This window comes from Salmo salar, chromosome ssa03, assembly GCF_905237065.1.
Source record: "Salmo salar chromosome ssa03, Ssal_v3.1, whole genome shotgun sequence".
NCBI classification, from domain to species: Eukaryota; Metazoa; Chordata; class Actinopteri; order Salmoniformes; family Salmonidae; genus Salmo; species Salmo salar.
In genome coordinates, this window is record NC_059444.1 from 49,379,377 (window position 1) to 49,400,451 (window position 21,075).

The 21,075-nt window shown below is 41.5% G+C and overlaps 1 protein-coding gene across 2 annotated transcripts in view; it reads left to right on the forward strand.

The window, feature by feature from the left end:
* The first annotated feature begins 340 nt into the window (after nucleotides 1–340).
* nme4 (NME/NM23 nucleoside diphosphate kinase 4) overlaps nucleotides 341–21,075 on the forward strand; it is a 35,912-nt gene continuing 15,177 nt past the window's right edge. For both annotated transcript variants that reach the window (XM_014192204.2, XM_014192205.2), the window contains exons 1-3: nucleotides 341–604; nucleotides 10,839–10,969; nucleotides 12,250–12,351. In XM_014192204.2, the coding sequence (XP_014047679.1) occupies nucleotides 448–604; nucleotides 10,839–10,969; nucleotides 12,250–12,351 (390 nt within the window). In that variant the 5' untranslated portion in view covers nucleotides 341–447. The remainder of the gene's footprint in view (nucleotides 605–10,838; nucleotides 10,970–12,249; nucleotides 12,352–21,075) is intronic.

A 21,075-nucleotide genomic window follows, 5' to 3' on the forward strand; every position in this document is an offset into this window, starting at 1 on the left:
TCTTGGTGGTTCCAAACTTATTCCATTTAAGAATGATGGCAGCTACTATGTTCTTGGGGACCTTCAATGCTGCAGAATTTTTTTGGATGCACCTGAGCTCAATTTCAAGTCTCATAGCAAAGGGTCTAAATAACTTAATTCTGTTTTATAATAAGGCTGTAATGTAGCAAAATGTGGAATAAGTCAAGGGGCCTGAATACTTTCCGAATGCACTGTATGTGGGCCTACACTTACCAGGGGCCAGGCACACTGAAAACCAACATATGTTGGTCGTGCCACTGTAGACCTAAAACCAGCATATTTGGGGTTAAACATGTACCTTATGCTACCTTTCTAAAATTACGGGGGTGGGACTCGTGATTTCTTTTAAAGGAACATTACTGACTTCAACAGGTACATATGTTGAAGAATATCACAAGTCGACTATAACTTTGGTTTGTTGAAATAATGGTTCTATTTCAAAGGTGTGCGCTGAAAAACCTTATCCTGCCGAGTCCGTACTGTCGGGGTTGGGGAGTTCTACCAGCGAGTAAAAGTTATATCACCGAGTTCGCATTTTTTCTCCTCCTTGGGCATCGATGCACTGGATACAGTACCATATCAGGTTAGTAGCCTACACCATTGTAAGTACTATAGGCTATCATACTATAGTAGTGTACAAGTAGGCTTTTCATATGTTTTTGTTAAGCTTGTACAGAGAAGTGATTAACACTACTAGAAAGGTCATAATGGTAATTCTGACCGTTGATCTTTCAATTGTGCACATATTTCATATTAAATAAATAGATTGATCCCCCAGTGCATAGACTGTAAATTCTAAAATGACTAGTGTATTTTCTGACTGTAGGACAACAGTTGCCTGCCCAGCTAGTTGCCCATCCAAACTACACCTAAACTATATTGAAACTAATTTAACACTTATAATAGATGTGGTCTAAAGACAAAAATGTACAATAGTCTGATGGGTGACAATATTATCAATTGTCAAATTGAGAATGAAGAGACTGATGACCAGCTCAGTGTGCATTGACAAAAAAGGGAACAGAGTTTACCAAACAGCACTTTTTCAAATAATCCTCCAAAGGTCCATGCAGGCCAGAAGTTTTGATTGCTATACCCTATTGCTATACCCTAAGAGTAGATTCAGATGTTTCTAATGAACCTAGTCATGTCAAAATGATCAAACAATTGTGCGTATGGGCTCATTTTCAAAATACTGGTGTCAATCAGCTATAGCCATTTGTGAAAAATATCCTTTATATTTTATTCTGTTTCTTCCATTATATTCCTACTGTAAAATATATACTGTATGTGTTGACTGTGGCAGAGCAGGGGAATATAAGCATGTAATGTCTGCTAAAGTTGATTTCATGATGCAGCCATATAGCCTCAGCTACTAAGCACAGATAGATAAAAAATAAAATTCGAAACTTGCTTTTCTGTTCTTTTGAAATAAATTGTCTAGGTATCATGTTTTTATGACCTTCTTAAACAGAATCTTAATGGATTTCTTTGTGATTGTGTATAGTAAATTGATTTATTAGACTGGTTGCTGTTGGTACTGCATGTACTGGCTATTCTACTGTTTCAATATGCGTATGGTCATTTTGACGCTTTGAGGTAAAAATCATTAATGTATTTGTATTATTATATTTTATTATATTTATCCCAAAGTTCTGCTAGAGTGTAAAATACACACATTTAGGAAAAGTCAGGGACAGGTGGGTTGTACACATGCCTTCACATGTTCTTAATTGGATATGTTTAGTGAATCGTTAGGCCATTAGCTCGGTCTACTTTCTACAAATTAAAAGTGTATCACTCATTGGTAAGGGCAGGCAATAGCTAAAATAGTAACCCTGTTTTGGATCAAATAATATTTGATCAGATAGATTGGACACTTGTGGTGTAGGGTCATTTTGTTTCACAGTGGTCATATTTGGATAGGTGATCGGGACCTAGTACTTTTTTAAACCACGAGGACAGACCTGTTTAAGAAGTAGGCTACTGTGAATAGGACAGTGGGCCATACATTTCAACTGAATTATAGGCTACTTGATAGGGTAAGGTTTACAAACAGAAGCACAATTCTACCTTGCCTCTCTCGCTCACACACACGCTCCCGCATATACACACGGCAATCACTCTGTCTTTTATTTGGTTGTCACTATGCACGTAGATTAACTATACACTTTTATTCCTTGCCAAAATACAGATCAGAAGTTTCTAGCATTTCACATATTAATCAATTCAGGCTATTTAAAAATAATAATTCCAATCTCATAGGCTGTCAATCTTTGCATCCATAGCTGTGCCTATGAATTTGAGTGATTACTTCCCAAGCCCCATCTTAGCCTACCAAACAAAGTGGCTGGGTCTGGTTATTGGAATGGCAGATAGCCTATATTGGAGACTTAATCATCTGTAAAATAGTTAGGCTACATAGGCCTATGCTTGCTGTGCTTGGATGTTGGTTATCGGACTTTCAGTATGAGCTTGTTCGTGCGCCCTCCTCCCATACTAGTATCCCAGAGTGGATATAACTTCAAAGAATGTCTTCCTTAACTCAGTTGTCTTAACACGGTCTTGAGGCTTCATGAATGTCACGGCCTCCTGGTGAATTACACCCTGTAAAAAGCATAATAGCCTCTCCCTCCGCTATGGAGACCCTGGCTGCATTTCATGACAGAAAGTTGTGCCATCTCTTCTGACCTTTTTTACTCCCTTTCACAGATCTGAATCTAGATCGTGTAGTACCAATATGGTGGAAACTAGGTGGCACTTCATCCCACACCTATGCAGTTGTCTCAAAGTGGTGTGAATGAAGGTTTGTGGCGACGGAGACACTTTTGGAATGAAATGCTGCCTGTCATAGGTGGGATCTGAACACTAAATCCTGTATTCACCAGAAACTATTAGGCCAAGAGGAAATTCCCTCTTAGACCAAGGGTGACACTGATTTTAAAGACATGTTTATACCTGGTGCTAACATGGGTCCTTTGTCCTGATTAGGGTTGCAAAATTCCTGGAACTTTCAATAAATTCCCTGCTTTTCCCGAAATCCCAGTTGAAGGATTCCTGAAATCAACACAGTAAAATTGCAAGAGTTAATTAAAATCCTATGGAGTCAAATGTAACACTATTTTGGGGTTTATATGTTCCCACCCCCATTTTGTGATATAACTACTCTGGTCATGGTGTTGATAATTTGGGAGTTAAAATGACACTAAATAAAATAAATATCCAACTCTGTGTTACAAAATCCCCCTGCTGAGGGCGCAACAGAATGCTATGTTTGTGTGACGCTCACTGTTTGTGTGAGCGTTTGTTTATTTGCTTTCTGGAGCCGTGCTGTCTGACTCTAACCCATCCTCACCCTTTCTCCTCCTCACATGACAGATTAATATCTCCTCCACCTCATGGCTTCAGCCAATCGGACGATAGCCATGTGTCTCAACCCATTGCACACACTAGCCCTGATAGGCTAGCCAGCCTGACCCATGCTCTCCAAAGGAGTAAATATTGCCTGTAGCTGAACAGTATTATTCCAGTCTGTGAGTGTGGGTAGACATATGTGCATGGGTTGCGTAACTACAAAGTAAGCTGTTGATATCATTGCAGTTTGTAGAGTAGCCATATTCTATGAAGTTCTCATTCCTGTTATGTTACTACTGATATTGCCTGCAGTGATGAGTCTTTGCTCTTGTAAGTTTCTGTGCAATAGCCTACTATTTGTATAATATATAGTCCTTGACATTATTCTTGTTGTTATATCCCATATCCCACTCTATCGTACTTTGAAAATATCTATTCAGGCCAGTGTATTTATCTCCTGTATTTATTATCTCTGTTTCTGTCCATTAAAGAACCATACCAATGTACATTGAAAAAATATATAAATGCAACATGCAACAATTTCAGTGATTTTATTGAATTACAGTTCATATAAGGAAATCAGTCAATTGAAATGCATTCATTAGGCCCTAGGCTATGGATTTCACATGACTGGGAATATAGATATGCATCTGTTGGTAACAGTTACCTTTAAAAAAAAAAAAAAAGGTAGGGGTGTGGATCAGAAAACCAGTCAGTTTCTGGTGTGACCACCATTTGCCTCATGCAGCGACAGGTCTTTTTCGCATAGAGTTGATTGATTGTGCCCTGTGGAATGTTGTCCCACTCTTCTTCAATGGCTGTGCAAAGTTGCTGGATATTTGGGAGAACTGGAACACGCTGTCGTACGCGTCAATCCAGACCATCCCAAATATGCTCAATGGGAGACATGTCAGGTGAGTATGCAGGCCACTGAACTGGGACATTTTCAGTTTCCAGGAATTGTGTACAGGTCCTTGCAACATGGGGCAGTACATTGTCATGCTGAAACATGAGGTGATGGCAGTGGATGAATGGCACAACAATGGGCCTCAGGATCTCGCCGCGGTATCTCTGTGCATTCAAATTGCCATCAATAAAAGGCAATTGTTTGTTGTCCGTAGCTTATGTCTGCCCATACCATAACCCCAACATGGGGCACTCTGTTCACAACGTTGACATCAACAAACCGCTCACTCGCCATACCCGCTACGCTGTCTGCCATCTGCCTGGTACAGTTGAAACTGGGATTCATCCATGAAGAGCACACTTCTCCAGCATACCAGTGGCCTGAATTAGTTTACGACACCAAACTGCAGTCAGGTCAAGACCCTGGTGAGGACGATGAGCTTCCTTGAGACGGTTTCTGACAGATTGTGCAGAAATTCTTTGATTGTGCAAACCCACAGTTTCATCAGCCGTCTGGGTGGATGGTCTCAGATGATCCCGCAGGTGAAGAAGCCGGATGTGGAGGTCCTGGGATGGCGTGGTTACCGTGGTCTGTGAGGCCGGTTGGCCGTACTGCCAAATTCTCTAAAACAACATTGGAGGCGGCTTATGGTAAAGAAATTAACATTACATTTTCTGGAAACAGCTCTGGTGGACATTCCTGCAAAACAAGAGACATCTGTGGCATTGTGTTGACAAAACTTCACATTTTAGAGTGGCCTTTTATTGTCCCCAGCACAAGGTGCACCTGTGTAATGATCATGCTGTTTAATCAGCTTCTTGATATGCCACACATGTCAGTTGGATGGACTATCTTGGTAAAGGAGAAATGCTCACCAACAGGGATGTAAATACATTTGCATAAAATTTGAGAGAAATAAGCTTTTTGTGCGTATGGGGAAATCTCTGGGATCTTTTATTTAAATTTCATGAAACCTGGCACTAACACTTTACATGTTGTTTATATTTTTGTTACGTGTTTATCCCCATGTTCATCTTCTCCTGTGTGTGATTAAAGTTCATGTGTGTGTTAACTCTTGGGCTGCTTTATTCCCTTCTAACCGGGGCTGGTGTCAGTGAGTCACAAACCAGTAAAATATGTAGCACCGGGTCACTCTCTTTCACTCAGAGTTGCTTAAATTTAACTCCATTAACCATTTTACTATTTTCCGTGTCATTTTTAATCAAATCCTTTGCCATTTTACACTTTTCTGTGTTGTTTTGAATTAACAATCAACTACAGCAGAGTACATTTCTTTTTCAACTTACTTCCTTTGCGTTATACACCCATTTGAATATTTCTTGTCACATTATGGTGGTTTGCAATGTGATATCCAATCTTTGTTGGAAGCCAACTTGTAGGAAGATATCCAACACTTTTACGTCACTCACAACTTATTGCATTTAGAATGCATGTCAGAGTATGGAAGAAAATCATGTACATGCTTTGTACAAAATAATACAATGCACTACGACAGGATATTTCTAAACGTAGCTCTTTATTAGCTAGCTATAACTGGCATGTTTGTGTCTCATACCATGATCAACCGAAGATGACCTCACTACCTGGGTGGTCCTAACCAATCATAGCGCAGTATGAAAGGGTGGTAAAATGCATCCAATTACAATTCAGTATGTTTACACATGAATATTACAACTACCTACACCATGTGAACTGGAACAACGATCTCACTAACAGTTAGTTATTAATCCAACCACGTACAGATGGGATTAGTTTAGAAAAATGTGTTTCTTATATTTGTGTAGCATAAGATGAAAAACAATCGATGTATATGCAAAAACACAGATATTGAAACAAACAATAAAAAAATTGTAAGATATGTGGAGGCTCCTCAGAGGAAGGGGAGGACCATCCTCCTCAGTGAATTTCATAAAAATAGTGTAACATAAAAGTTTTCCTTTTTAGATAAAACTATATGAATATATTTAGTGTCACCAAATTGATTGAAGCTCATTGTTTTGCTATGAAGGTCTACAGTAGCCTCAACAGCACTCACTGGGGTAGCACCATGGTGTAGCCGGAGGACAGCTAGTTTCCGTCACCCTCTGGGTACATTGATGTCAATGCAAAACCTAGGAGGCTCATGGTTCTCACCCCCTTCCAAAGACTTACACAGTAATTATGACAACTTCCGGAAGACGTCCTCCAACCTATCAGAGCTCTTTCAGCATGAACTGACGTGTTGTCCATCCGATCAGAGAATGAATCTAGTACTGAATGCATAAGCTATAGCTAGCTAGCGCTGCAGTGCATAACGTGGTGAGTATTTGTATTTATTATGGATCCCCATTGGTTCCTGGGGTCCAGCAACATAAGACAGTTACATACAGTTTAAAATACTACGTGACATATTTCATAACACCTTACCCAACACATTGTGTTCACTCAGGCCACCATTCTAACACCACATATTTACAGTACAACATCCATGTGTACGTGTGTGTAGAGTGTGTGTCTTATGTGTATGTGTGTCTGTGCGGGTCTCTCACAGTCCCCGGTGTTCCATAAGGTGTAGTTACTTTTTGTGGAATAGAGTCCCATGTAGCCATGGGTCTATGTAGTACTGTGCACCTCCCATAGTCTGTTCTGGACTTAGAGACTGTGAAGAGACCTCTGGTGGCATGTCTTGTGAGGTCATGTCCGAGCTGTGTGCAATCAGCATGTCAACACTTCTTACAAAAACAGATAATGATGAAGTCAATCTCTCCTCCACTTTGAGCCATGAGAGATTTACATGCATATTATTAATGTTAGCTCTCCGTGTACATTTAAGGGCCAGCCGTGCTCCCCTGTTCTGAGCCAATTATAATTTTCTAAGGTCCCTCCTTGTGGCACCTGACCACACGACTGAACAGTAGTCCAGGTGCGACAAAACTAGAGCCTGTAGGACCTGCCTTGTTGATAGCGCTGTTAAAAAGGTAGTGCGGCGCTTTATTATGGACCAACTTCTCCCCATCTTAGCTACTGTTGTATCAACATGTCTTGCCCATGACAGTTTATAATCATGGGTTACTCCAAGCAGTTAAGTCACCTCAATTTCCACATGATTTATTACAAGACTTAGTTGAGGTTTATGGTTTAGTGATTGATTTGTCCCAAATACAATGCTTTTAGTTTTTTTTATATTTAGGACTAACTTATTCCTTGCCACCCATTCTGAAACTAACTGCAGCTCTTTAAGTGTTGCAGTGATTTCACTCGCTGTAGTAGCTGACGTGTATAGTGTTGAGTCATCTGTATACATAGCCACACTGGCTTTACTCCAGGCCTGTGGCATGTCATTAGTAAAGATTGAAAAAAGTAAGGGGCCTAGACAGCTGCCCTGGGGAATTCCTGATTCTACCTGGATTATGTTGGAGAAGTTTCCATTAAATAACACCCTCTGTGTTCTGTTAAACAGGGTAACTTTTTATCCAAAATATAGCAGGGGGTGTAAAGCCATAACACGTACGTTTTTACAATAACAGGCTATGATCGATAATGTCAAAAGCCGCACTGAAGTCTAACATAACAGCCCCCACAATCATTTTATCATCAATCTCTCTCAGCCAATCATCAGTAATTTGTGTAACTGCGGTGCTTGTTGAATGTCCTTGCCTATAAGTGTAATGAAAGTCTGTTGTCAACTTGTTTACTGTAAAAAAATGTTTTTCCAAAAGTGTACTAAGGGTTGGTAACAGGCTGATTGGTAGGCTATTTGAGCCAGTAAAGGGGGCTTTACTGTTTTTGAGTAGCGGAATTACTTTTGCTTCCCTCCAGGCCTGAGCTAGATCATCTGTACTTCACACACAGAGATGTGTACAAAGCTCTCCCTTGCCCTCCATTTGGCAAATTGGACCACAATTCTATCCTCCTGATTCCTGCTTACAAGCAAAAATGAAAGCACCAGTGACTCGGTCTATAAAAAAAGTGGTCAGATGAAGCAGCTGCTAAACGACAGGACTGTTTTGCTAGCACAGACTGAAATATGTTCCGGGATTCTTCCGATGGCATTGAGGAGTACACCACATCAGTCACTGGCTTTATTAATAAGTGCATCGAGGACGTCATCCCCACAGTGACTGTACGTACATACCCCAACCAGAAGCCATGGATTACAGGCAACATTCGCACTGAGGTAAAGGGTAGAGCCACCACTTTCAAGGTGTGGGGCTCTAACCCGGGAGCTTATAAAAAATCCTGCTATGCCCCTCAACAAACCATCAAACAGGCAAAGTGCCAATACAGGACTAAGATTGAATCGTACTACACCAGCTCCGACGCTCGTCTTATGTGGCAGGGCCTGCAAACTATTACAGACTACAAAGGGAAGCACAGTCGTGAGCCGCCCAGTGACACGAGCCTACCAGACGAGCTAAATGCCTTTTATGCTCGCTTCGAGGCAAGCAACACTGAGGAATGCATGAGAGCATCAGCTGTTTCAGATGACTGTGTGATCACGCTCTCCGTAGCCGATGTGAGCAAAACCTTTAAACAGGTTAACGTTCTTACCTTGAAGCGAGCATAAAAGGCATTTAGCTCGTCTGGTAGGATCGTGTCACTGGGCAGCTCGTGGCTGGGTTTCCTTTTGTAGTCTGTAATAGTTTGCAAGCCCTGCCACATCCGATGAGCGTCAGAGCCGGTGTAGTAGGATTCAATCTTAGTGCTGTATTGTTGCTTTGCTTGTTTGATGGTTCATTCTAGGGCATAGCGGGATTTTTTTTATAAGCGTCCGGATTAGTGCCCCGCTCTTTGAAAGCAACAGCTCTTGCGTTTAGCTCGGTGCGGATGTTGCCTGTAATCCATGGCTTCTGGTTTGGATATGTACGTACAGTCACTGTGGGGATGACGTCGTCAATGCACTTATTGATGAAGTTGCTGTTTGAGGTGGTATACTCCTCAATGCCGTTCGATGAATCACGGAACATATTCGAGTCTGTGCTAGCAAAACAATCCTGTAGCGTAGCATCCGCGTCATCGGACCACTTCCATATTGAGCGCGTCACTGGTACTTCCTGTTTTAGTTTTTGCTTGTAAGCAGGAATCAGAAGGAGATTATTATGGTCAGATTTGCCAAATGGAGGGCGAGGGAGAGCTTTGCATGCATCTCTGGAGTAAAGGTGGTTTAGAGTTTTTTTTCCTCTGGTTGCACATGTGACATGCTCGTAGAAATGAGGTCAAACGGATTTAAGTTTGCCTGCATTAAAGTCCCAGGCCACTTAACAGTGCCGCTTCTGGATGAGCATTTTCTTGTTTGCTTATGGCCATATACAGCTCGTTGAGTGGGGTCTTAGTGCCAGCATTGGTTTGTTCTGGTAAATAGACGGCTACGAATAATATAGATGAGAACTGTCTTGGTAGATAGTGTCGTCTACATCTTATCATGAGGTACTCTACCTCAGGCGAGCAATACCTTGAGACTTCTTTAATATTAGACATCGCGCAAAAGCAGTTATTGACAAATAGACACACACCCCGCCCCTCGTCTTACCATATGTAGCTTCTCTGTCCTGCCGATACACGGAAAACCCAGCCAGCTGATTGAGTGGAGATTATTATGGTCAGATGTAGTAGTTGACTGATTGAGTGGCACATGATTATATTTGTTTCACGTTGAAAGTCACAGGCTTATTAGTGAATCCAGTGAATCCTTAACTAATAAGTAGTATTATCCGTGTCGTTGTTCAGCCACGACTCAGTGAAACACAAGATATTACAGTTTTTAATGTTCCCGTTGGTAGAATAGTCTCAACCATAGATCATCGAGTTTGTTTTCCACTGATTGCACGTTGGCCTATAGAACCGATGGTAATGGCGATTTACTCACTTACCTACGAATCCTAACAGGGCACCCCGACTTTCTCCCTTGGTATCTCTGCCTTTTCTTCACATGAATGACAGGGATTTGGGCCTGTTCTCCGGAAAGCTGTATGTCCTTAGCGTCGGACTCATTAAAGATTTTTTTTTTCTTCCAGTTTGAGGTGAGTAATCGCTGTTCTGATTTCCAGAAGCTCTTTTCGGTCATAAGTGACGGTAGCAGCAACTTTATGTACAAAATAAGTTACAAACAATGCAAAAAACTAACAAAATGGCACAGTTTGGTTAGGAGCTTGTAAAACGACAGCCCTCCCCTCCGGTGCCATTATTATTAAAATGATAGGTCATTAAAATGATAGGTCATTGCAAACTTTTCCGCAGTCGTAACGTTAACGGGAAAAAAGGAATTGCAGTAGGAAAGAGTTGAAAGGGTGAAATGAAAGCAATCAATCCAGTGAGATTTAAGTAACAAGTGGATTTTGCATCCCTCAAACACAAGAAATTGATGCCTGAAATTAAACATCCACAGTTGGCATGCCCGTTGCTAAAAGTTTAAGGGGCGGTGTCCCAGAGACAGAAAAGCCAGATAAATCGAGAATATCCATTGAAAGTGCTTTTTAGTCTAGGATTAGGCTTAATCTGTGTCTGGGACTGCCCTTCAGAGCATATGTGTAAGAGTTATTCTTCTATCCGTGTATAGGGATCCCTGGTGTGAGAGAACGTACTCTTATTGCAGTGAAACCAGATGGGGTCCAGCGCCGCCTTGTGGGACAGATAATGCAACGCTTTGAGCAGAAAGGCTTCAAACTGGTGGGCATGAAGATGCTACAGGTGAGAGATGGCCAATTCCAAATGAACCCCAAAGCCCCTGCCTCCTAGGTATTTGTGTAGATCTGGATAGGTATAAGTAGTATGAAAATAAGCAATATGATAGTAGCTTCAACTTGCACTCTGATACGACAATTGGAACTTGGACTGTGCTTGTTCATTCAGTATTCATACCCCTTGACTTTATCCATATTTTGACATTACAGCCTGAATATAAAATACCCCAAATTGTCAAACTGGAATTGTTTTTAGACATGTTCACAAATTAAAGGAGTTGAATCAAGTATTCAACCCCATTGTTATGGCAACCCTAAGTTCAGTAGTAAAAATTTGCTTAACAGTCACATAAGTTGCATGGACACAGATTCAACCACAAAGACCAGGGAGGATTTCCAATGCCTCACAAAGAAGGGCACCTATTGTTAGATAGGTAAAACAAAAAAAGAAGCAGATATTGAATATTCCTTTGAGCATGGTGAAATTATTAATTACACTTAGATGGTGTATCAATATACCCAGTGACTACAAAGATACCGGTGTCTTTTCTAACTCAGTTGCCCGACAGGAAGGAAACCGCTCAGGGATTTCACCATGAGGCCAATGGGGACTTTAAAACCGTTAAAGAATGTAATGACTCTGATTGGAGAAAACTGAGGATGGATCAACAGCATTGTAGTTACTAAACAATACTAACCTAATTGACAGAGTGAAAAGAAGGAAGCCTGTACACAATAAACATATTCCAAAACATACATCCTGTTTGCATCAAGGCACTAAAGTAATACTGCAAAAAATGTGGCAAAGCAATTCACTTTTTGTCTTGAATGCAAAGCAGTATGTTTGGGGCAAATAACACATCACTGAGTACCACTCTTCATATTTAGTGGTAGGTATGGTTATGCTTGTCATCAACAAGGACTAGGGAGTTTTTTGGGGGGGAAGAAAATAAATATACTGGAGCTAAGCACAGGCAAAACCCTAGAGGAAAACTTGATTCAGTCTGCTTTCCAACAGACACTGGGAGATGAATTCACGTTTCAGCAGGACAATAACCTAAAACACAAGGCTAAATATACACTGGAGTTGCTTACCAAGCAGACAGTGAATGTTCACTGTTTTGACTTAAATCTACGTGAACATCTGTGTAGATTTTAAATGTTGAATTCAGGCTCTAACACAACAAAATGTTGAATAAGTCAAGGGGTATGAATACTTTATGAAGTCACTGTAAATACCAGACTGTAAAATAAAGGTTAACACAATGTTGGCTTTCTTTCTTTCAGGCATCAGAGGAGCTGCTCTCTCAGCACTACCAGGAGTTAAGGAGGAAGCCCTTTTACCCCAGTCTCCTGTACTACATGACCTCTGGTCCCATAGTTGTTATGGTGAGAGTTCCTGCCTCTGTATAGCCTGGTAATCCAAACTTGAATTGCTCAGTTTCATTGTTTTCTCACTTCACTGATCAGTCTGGGCATTCTCTAAGAGTTGGACAGCTGGAAGGTCTAGAAAATAACCGCTAGAATAAGCTGTTAACGCCCTTGCTCATGTACCTTGATCAACGGTAGTGGATGGACCATTTCAGATTGTCAGTGATGTGTATGATCTGAGACCAGTAGTCCTCCATTTGCCAGTTCAGTTAACTTTTTCACTGCCTAGCCCAAGACTTGAACCACCTCTCTATCATCTCCTCTGGGCTACCTACTGTACCCTTATTCAATTAGGGGGGAATTCAGACCCAGATTACATGAGCGTAAAATTAACTGTATTCCTTTTTTATGCACTTTTCTATGTCTATTCTGACCTTAAAAATTAGGAACGAGGTAACGCATGTGCCAGCTACCTATTCGTTTGGGGTGGAGATCAGAGAAATGAAGGTGTGGCAGAGGTGTGTCTACAGATACATCATATTCTGACCTTGACGTAATTCCCTCATAACTCCAACACCTTTACGCACAAGGAAACCTGTCGGTTCCAGTGGTGGAATAACATATTTTTCCCTGATAGAAATAACACCATTCTCTATGCACCGTAATTTACAAATCGATAAACTATTGATAAGAGCTAGGTAAATAAGTAATCTGTTTGTATGAGAGGATTGTAAATATAAATAACAATTGTTTTAGAGTCTTCACTATTATTCATCAATGTAGAAAATAGTAAAAAATAAAGAAAACCCTGGAATGAGTAGGTGTGTCCAATCTTTGGACTGGTACTGTATATTTTACCTTATGATTGCTGGAGACAATTGTGAAACCAATCATCTGGCAGCAAAAATGAAGTATACTAACATGTCCACTTTATGACATTGAAGTTCCTTTCCGTTATGCAGAATTTTAATTGTATGGCCTTGCGGGGCAGACGCATGCAACCTGGATCATGTGATGACGATTTGAACTTTGCTCACTCTCAAATGTTTTTATTTCTATCATGTTAACTTCAGTCTCAACGTCAACAGTGAAGAGGCGACTCCGGGATGCTGGCCTTCTAGGTAGACTTGCAAAGAAAAAGCCATATCTCAGACTGGCTACATAAAACTAAAAGATTAAGATGGGAAAAAGAACACAGACACCGGACAGAGGAACTCTGCCTAGAAGGCCAGCATCTCAGAGTCGCTTCTTCACTGTTGACGTTGAGACTGATGTTTTGCGGGTACTATTTAATGAAGCTGCCAGTTGAGGACTTGTGAGTCGTCTGTTTCTCAAACTAGACATTAATGTACTTGTCCTCTTGCTCAGTTGTTCACCGGGGCCTCCCACTCTTCTTTCTATTCTGGTTAGAGCCAGTTTGCGCTGTTCTGTGAAGGGAGTAGTACAGCCGTGGCCAAAGTTTTGAGAATGACACAAATATTAATTTCCACAAAGTTTGCTGCTTCAGTGTCTTTAGATATTTTGGTCAGATGTTACTATGGAATACTGAAGTATAATAACAAGCATTTCATAAGTTTCAAAGGCTTTTATTGACAATTACATGAAGTTGATGCAAAGAGTCAATATTTGCAGTGTTGACCCTTCTTTTTCAAGACCTCTGTAATCCGCCCTGGCATGCTGTCAATTAACTTCTGGGCCACATCCTGACTGATGGCAGCCCATTCTTGCATAATCAATGCTTGGAGTTTGTCAGAATTTGTGGTTTTTGTTTGTCCACTCGCCTCTTTAGGATTGACCACAAGTTCTCAATGGGATTAAGGTCTGGGGAGTTTCCTGGCCATGGACCCAAAATATTGATGTTTTGTTCCCTGAGCCACTTAGTTATCACTTTTGCCTTATGGCAAGGTGCTCCATCATGCTGGAAAAGGCATTGTTCATCACCAAACTGTTCCTGGATGGTTGGGAGAAGTTGCTCTCGGAGGATGTGTTGGTACATTCTTTATTCATGGCTGTGATCTTAGGCAAAATTGTGAGTGAGCCCACAACCCTTGGCTGAGTGGCAACCCCACACATGAAAGGTCTCAGGATGCTTTACTGTTGGCATGACACAGGACCGATGATAGTACTCAACCATGTCTTCTCCGGACAAGCTTTTTTCCGGATGCTCCAACCAATCGGAAAGGGGATTCAGCAGAGAAAATTACTTTACCCCAGTCCTCAGTAGTCCAATCTCCGTACCTTTTGCAGAATATCAGTCTGTCCCTGATGTTTTTCCTGGAGAGAAGTGGCTTCTTTGCTGCCCTTCTTGACACCAGGCCATCCTCCAAAAGTCTTGGCCTCACTGTGCGTGCAGATGCACTCACACCTGCCTGCTGCCATTCCTGAGCAAGCAGGTGGTGGTGCCCCGATCCCGCGCTTGCTGGACTTTCTTGGGCGCCCTGAAGCCTTCTTCACAACAATTGAACTGCTCTCTTTGAAGTTCTTGATGATCAGATAAATGGTTGATTTAGGTGCAATCTTACTGGCAGCAATATCCTTGCCTGTGAAGCCCTTTTTGTGCAAAGCAATGATGATGGCACGTGTTTCCTTGCAGGTAACCATGGTTGACAGAGGAAGATCAATGATTCCATGCACCACCCTCCTTTTGAAGCTTCCCGTCTGTTATTCGAACTCAATCAGCATGACAGATGATCTCCAGATCTCCACTCACACCTGTGTAAACGAGAGAATCACTGACATGATGTCAGCTGGTCCTGTTGTGGCAGGACTGAAATGCAGTGGAAATGTTTTTGGGGGATTCAGTTCATTTTCATGGCAAAGAGGGACTTTGCAATTAATCTGATCACTCTTCATAACATTCTGGAGTATGTGCAAATTGCCATCATACAAACTGAGGCAGCAGACTTTGTGAAAATTAATATTTGTGTCATTCTCAAAACTTTTGGCCACGACTGTACACAGCATTGTACGAGATCTTCAGTTTCTTGGCAATTTCTCGCAAGGAATAGCCTTCATTTCTCAAAACAAGAATAGACTGATGAATTTCAGAAGAAAGATATTTGTTTCTGGCCATTTTGAGCCTGTAACCAAACCCACAAATGCTGATGCTCCAGATACTCAACTAGTCTAAAGAAGGCCAGTTTTATTGCTTCTTTAATCAGGACAACAGTTTTCAGCTGTGCTAACATAATTGCAAAAGGGATTTCTAATGATCAATTTGCCTTTTAAAATTATAAACTTGGATTAGCTAACCCAACGTGCCATTGGAACACAGGAATGATGGTTGCTGATAATGGGCCTCTGTACGCCTATACAGATATTCCATTTAAAAAATAATCGGTTTCCAGCTACAAAAGTCATTTACAACATTAACAATGTCTACACTGTATTTCTGATCAATTTGATGTTATTTTAATGGATAAAATAGATTTTCTTTCTAAAACAAGGACATTTCTAAGTGACCCCAAACTTTTGAATGGTAGTGTACATAGGATAGTATAGTATATGTACAGCAATAGTTGAATATAATGGCCTTGACTAGAATACAGTATATACATATGAAATGTGTTAAACAGTATATAAACGTTATTAAAGTGACCAGTATTCCATTATTAAAGTGGCCAGTGATCCATGTCTATGTACATAGGGCAGCAGCCTCTAAGATGCAAGATTGCGTAACCGGATGGAATCCAGCTAGTGATGGCTGTTTAACAGTCGGATGGCCTTGAAATAGAAACTGTTTTTCAGTCTCTCAGTCGCAGCTTTTATGCACCTGTACTGACCCTGGCTTCTGGATGATAGCAGGTGAACAGGCCGTGGCTCAGGTGGCTGAGGTCCTTGATGATCTCCTTGGCCTTCCTGTGACACCGGGGGCTGTATATGTCCTGGAGGGCAGGCAGTGTGGCCCCGGGGATGCGTTGGGCAGACCGCACCACCCTTTGGATAGCCCTGCGGTTGCAGACGGTGCAGTTGTCATACCAGGCAGTGATACAGCCTGACAGGATGCTCTCAATGGTGCACCTGTAAAAGTTTGTGCGGGTCTTAGGTGCCAAGCCAATTTTCTTTAGCCTTCTGAGGTTGAAGAGGCGCAATTGCACCTTCTTCACAACACTGTCTGTGTGGGTGGACCATTTCAGATTGTCAGGGATGTGTACGCCGATGAACTTGAAGCTTTTCTGCGGCCCGTCGATGTGGATGGGGGCGTAGTCCCTCCGCTGTCTCCTGAAGTCCACGATCAGCTCCTTAATTTTGTTGACATTGAAGGAGTGGTTATTTTCCTGGCACCACTCTGCCAGTACCCTCACCTCCTCCCTGTAGATTGTCTTGTCGATGTTGGTAATCAGGCCTACCACTGTTGTGTTGTCTGCTAACTTGATGGTTGAATTGGAGGCGTGCGTGGCCACACAGTCATGGGTGAACAGGGAGTACAGGAGGGGCCTGAGCACGCAGCCTTGTGGGGCCCCTGTGTTGACGATCAGCGTAGTGGAGGTGTTGTTGCCTACCTTCACCACCTGGGGGCGGCCCGTCAGGAAGTCCAGGACCCAGTTGCACAGGGCGGGGTTTGGATCCAGGGCACTGAGCTTAATGATGAGCTTGGTGTTGAAGGCTTAGCTGTAGTCAATGAACAGCATTCTTACATGGGTATTCCTCTTGTCCAGATGGGATAGTGCAGTTTGCAGTGCGATGGCGATTGCATCATCTGTGGATCTATTGGGGCGGTATGCAAATTGAAGTGGGTCTAGGGTGTAGGGTAAGGTGGAGTTGATATGATCCTTGACTAGTAAAGCACTTCATGCAGACAGAAGTGATTGCTACGGGGCGAGAGTCATTTAGTTCAGTTATCTTTGCTTTCTTGGGTACAGGAACAAGCAAGTGGGGACAGTAGACTGGGGTAGGGGGAGATTGAATATATCCATAAACCAGGGGCGTAGACAGAATGTATTTTTGGGATGGCCTAGAAGGATTTGGATAGGAATTTTTTCTGCTTGTTTATTACATTTATTTTGCGATGTGCACTGTATATTATTTCGTAATACAATCATTTTATACTAGTGCATAGTACTTGGAGCAACCTCGTTACATATACAAATAATTACCTATCCCAGCATATTAAAATAAGACAGTAACTTTAGACCAGTTGCCAACTTGCCAACAACATAAAACTCATCTTCAGGCGCACTTTAATCTTGATGGGAAAACAAGCCTATATTTGATGTTACCATTTATACCATGGGCAGTAGTACTATTAAAAGGTACCTTACATTTAGTAGACGTATCATAAGGCGTGACCTACATCACAAGGCGCAGACGGCGTGACTTTGAGTTGAATATGGTGATGATTTCATCATAATCCAATGTATCTGTCAGTTCACGCTCAAAAGACAGCAAACTGAAGTAGTTCAGCCGGGCACTTGTCATTGATGTGCGAAGACGATTTTTTTATCCTTGTTGTTGAGAAAAGTCTCTCCACACTGCATGATGTCATTGGAAGTGTGACAATGATCCTTAACATAGTGTTTAAATTAGGGAAAATATCATCGGTGCAGCTGTCAAGTACACTCATTATGGAGGAAAAGTCACTTGCCATGTTCATTTTGCTGAGTAAAAACAGTGAATTCAGCATCCTCAATTTATATTGCATAATGATCGCATGTGGTCTTCAGCTACTCTTTAAGGCCGCAGGTTTGGGATTCTTTGGAAAAGGAGGCTGCCGCTTGCATGATCCCATATGTGTCTTCTTGAAATCTTGAGTTTAACTCAGTAATCTGTCTGTCTAGAAATTGTTCCAAAGTTGCCTCAGGTCACTGGCACTCTTGATGCTGGATGTTTTCCCTAATGAAGTTGTGACTACACTGTCTGCCAATTTTACAGGCAGTTTTCATTGCCCAATTACTAATATCATGCTTAATCATCATCTCTTCAGTTAGCTTGAGAACTTTATCAAAGTCTCCCCCTGAGTTATCTCTGAACATAGAAAAGCTGCTTTTGAGGATTTCAATTAAACCAATACAGTCCATCACAGATAATGTAGAGCTTTGTAATCCCTTCTTGGCAAAATCACTAGTGTCAAACAATTTACTCAACGTGACTAACAGGAATAAAAATGTCTTGTTCTGGATTTGTTGTAAGATGGCATCGGCTTCTAATTTGGTTTGTCCACTAGCCTCTGAAAAATCTGCAAGAACCTCTAAAATGACATCTAGCAGTAACACCACTTTACTCACTGACCCTGATTTTGAACTCCACCGTACATCCGTGGATCTTTCTAGCTCGATACATGGTCTATTGGGGTGCAACTCATTCTGTACTTCTATGAATCGAGCATGTCTGTGGGATCCATTCATACATGTGTGTAACTGGTTTACTGTCTCAAAAGAAGTACTGACATGTCCCGGCACTTTTGCCGCGGTGCACAGAACCAAATTCAAACGGTGGGAGTTGCAATGCACATATACCTCTTGCTTAAATGTTTGCTTTAGTAGGACATGTACCCTCCTCTGTTCCCTGACACGACTAAAGCGCCATCAAAACAAAAACCCACACACGATTTTAGCATGCAAATCTTGGTGGGGCAAACAAAAAAAGTGGGATGCATGCCAGAAAAGCCACTACACAACACTAAACAATATATTAATTGCACTATAACGGTGACAAACACCTTACTACTGCTACACCTGGCTACCAGCGGAGCCTTGACTGGCAGCAAAACAGTTCATTCAGCTTCATTTGCTGCCTTTAAGAAAAACATAGCTGATAGGCTGACTTGCTTAAACAAATGTGGCTTCTGACAATTGAGATGTACAAACTATGGCACAAGTGGATAAGAGGCAATCCGTAGTTTCAATTAAGACATTAATGAGCAAGCAACGATGGACGTAGTCCCTATAACTCTTTGTTCAGCACTTTTGAAATGTACAGCGACAGAATTCAGAACATGGGTCGTCCCTGTACCAGTCAGAACCGTAGGTAGGATAAATAGGGAAAGGGGGATACCTAGTCAGTTGTACAAATGAATGCATTCAACTGAAATGTGTCTTCCGGATTTAACCCCTCTGAATCAGAGAAGTGAGGAGGGCTGCCATAATCAACATCCACGTCTTTGGTGCCCGGGGAACAGTGGGTTAACTGCTTTGCTCAGGGTCGGAGTATATGGTGATGGGGCTTGTGGAACCTTACATTGGCATGGGGAGAATTAACACCATGGACAATGTCTTCACTTCACTGTCATTGGCGAACAAGTTGCTTGCAAAGAAAACAAGCTTGGCTGGCACCATGAAAATCATGTACTTCACAACCGTGCTGAAGAATGACAAGACAACAGGATACAGTAAAGAGAAACTGAGACTATTAAGCACTACAACCAAACAAAGCTATGTCAAAGTGTGTCAAGCAAGTGAACGTTACGACAATTTGTGTCAACTGCTAGGACAAGAGATAACAACTGAATTAAATCCAACTGATGCCATTGTGTGAAGACGCACACAATGTAAGCATGAGCTGACAATCATTTACTATTTTTGACTGCTGTCATATGACCCTTATATTCATTAAAATGCCATTATTGCTTTTGTGCTGATTTTTACTATTTATGAAGGTCACTTGGCGCTTATAAAATAATGTTTAAGCTACTAATGTTCTCATCATTTGACCGCTGGTCTTGGTGGTTGGGGTATGTTTTTTTATTTTGTCATTATACAAATAAGCTCTTACCGTGTTTTAACACATATGCTTTCTGTTTCATAGTTGTAACAAAGGCACTCCACGAATAGAATTGATGGAACAATTCTTGTGTTTGTGTTTTTTGTTTTTACATATAGACTACAGTAACAAACTATTGAAAATCTATTGTGTTATCTGAAATAAAATTTTAAAAATCCTATTCTAATGCTATCCAAGGCCTTTATACACACAAATTATTATTCTTGCAATAGCATATTACATGTATTAATTACACTGTTAAAATGTTGCCTTCAGAATGACTGCTCATTAGCTTGAAGGGGGGTCCCTCAAGGCCCAACGGTTCTAGTGTTAAAACAGATCAATATCTTTGGTTTTGTACTTTTGATTCTGTCATAGGAACTGGGGGTCGTTAGACTTAGAACACAGCTATCATTTTCTTTCTCAAATGGCACAGATAATTCTTGGCGTTCTCGCTATAGAAGTCGCTGACCACACACCAATACATGGATTTGAGAGTAAAACTATCCCTCAAATAACAGTCTTCTGGGCTTTTCACGCACAACAGTGTCTAGGGTTTACCGAGAATGGCGCGACAAACAAAGAACATCCAGTCAGCAGCAGTCCTGTGGGCGTAAACAGCTCATTGATGAGAGATCGAAGGAGACTGGCAATAATCGTGCAAGCTAAGAGGCTGGCCAAAAACAGGCAAATAACGGCGCAGTACAACAGTGGTGTGCAGAACGGCATCTCGGAATGCACAACTCGTCGGCCCTTGTCACGGATGGGCTATTGCACCAGACGACCACTCTGGGTTCCACTTCTATCAGCTAAAAACAAGAAGGGGCTCCAGTGGGCATGCAATCACCAACACCGGACAATTGAGAGGTGGAAAAACATTGCTTGGTCTGACAAATCCCAGTTTCTGTTGAGTCAGGATTTGGCATAAAAGCAGCATGAGTCCATTTGTATTTGGATTTACTATGGATCCCCATATTCTTCCTGGGGTCTGGCAAAATTAAGGCAGTTATACAATTTATACTATAAAAACATTACAATACATTC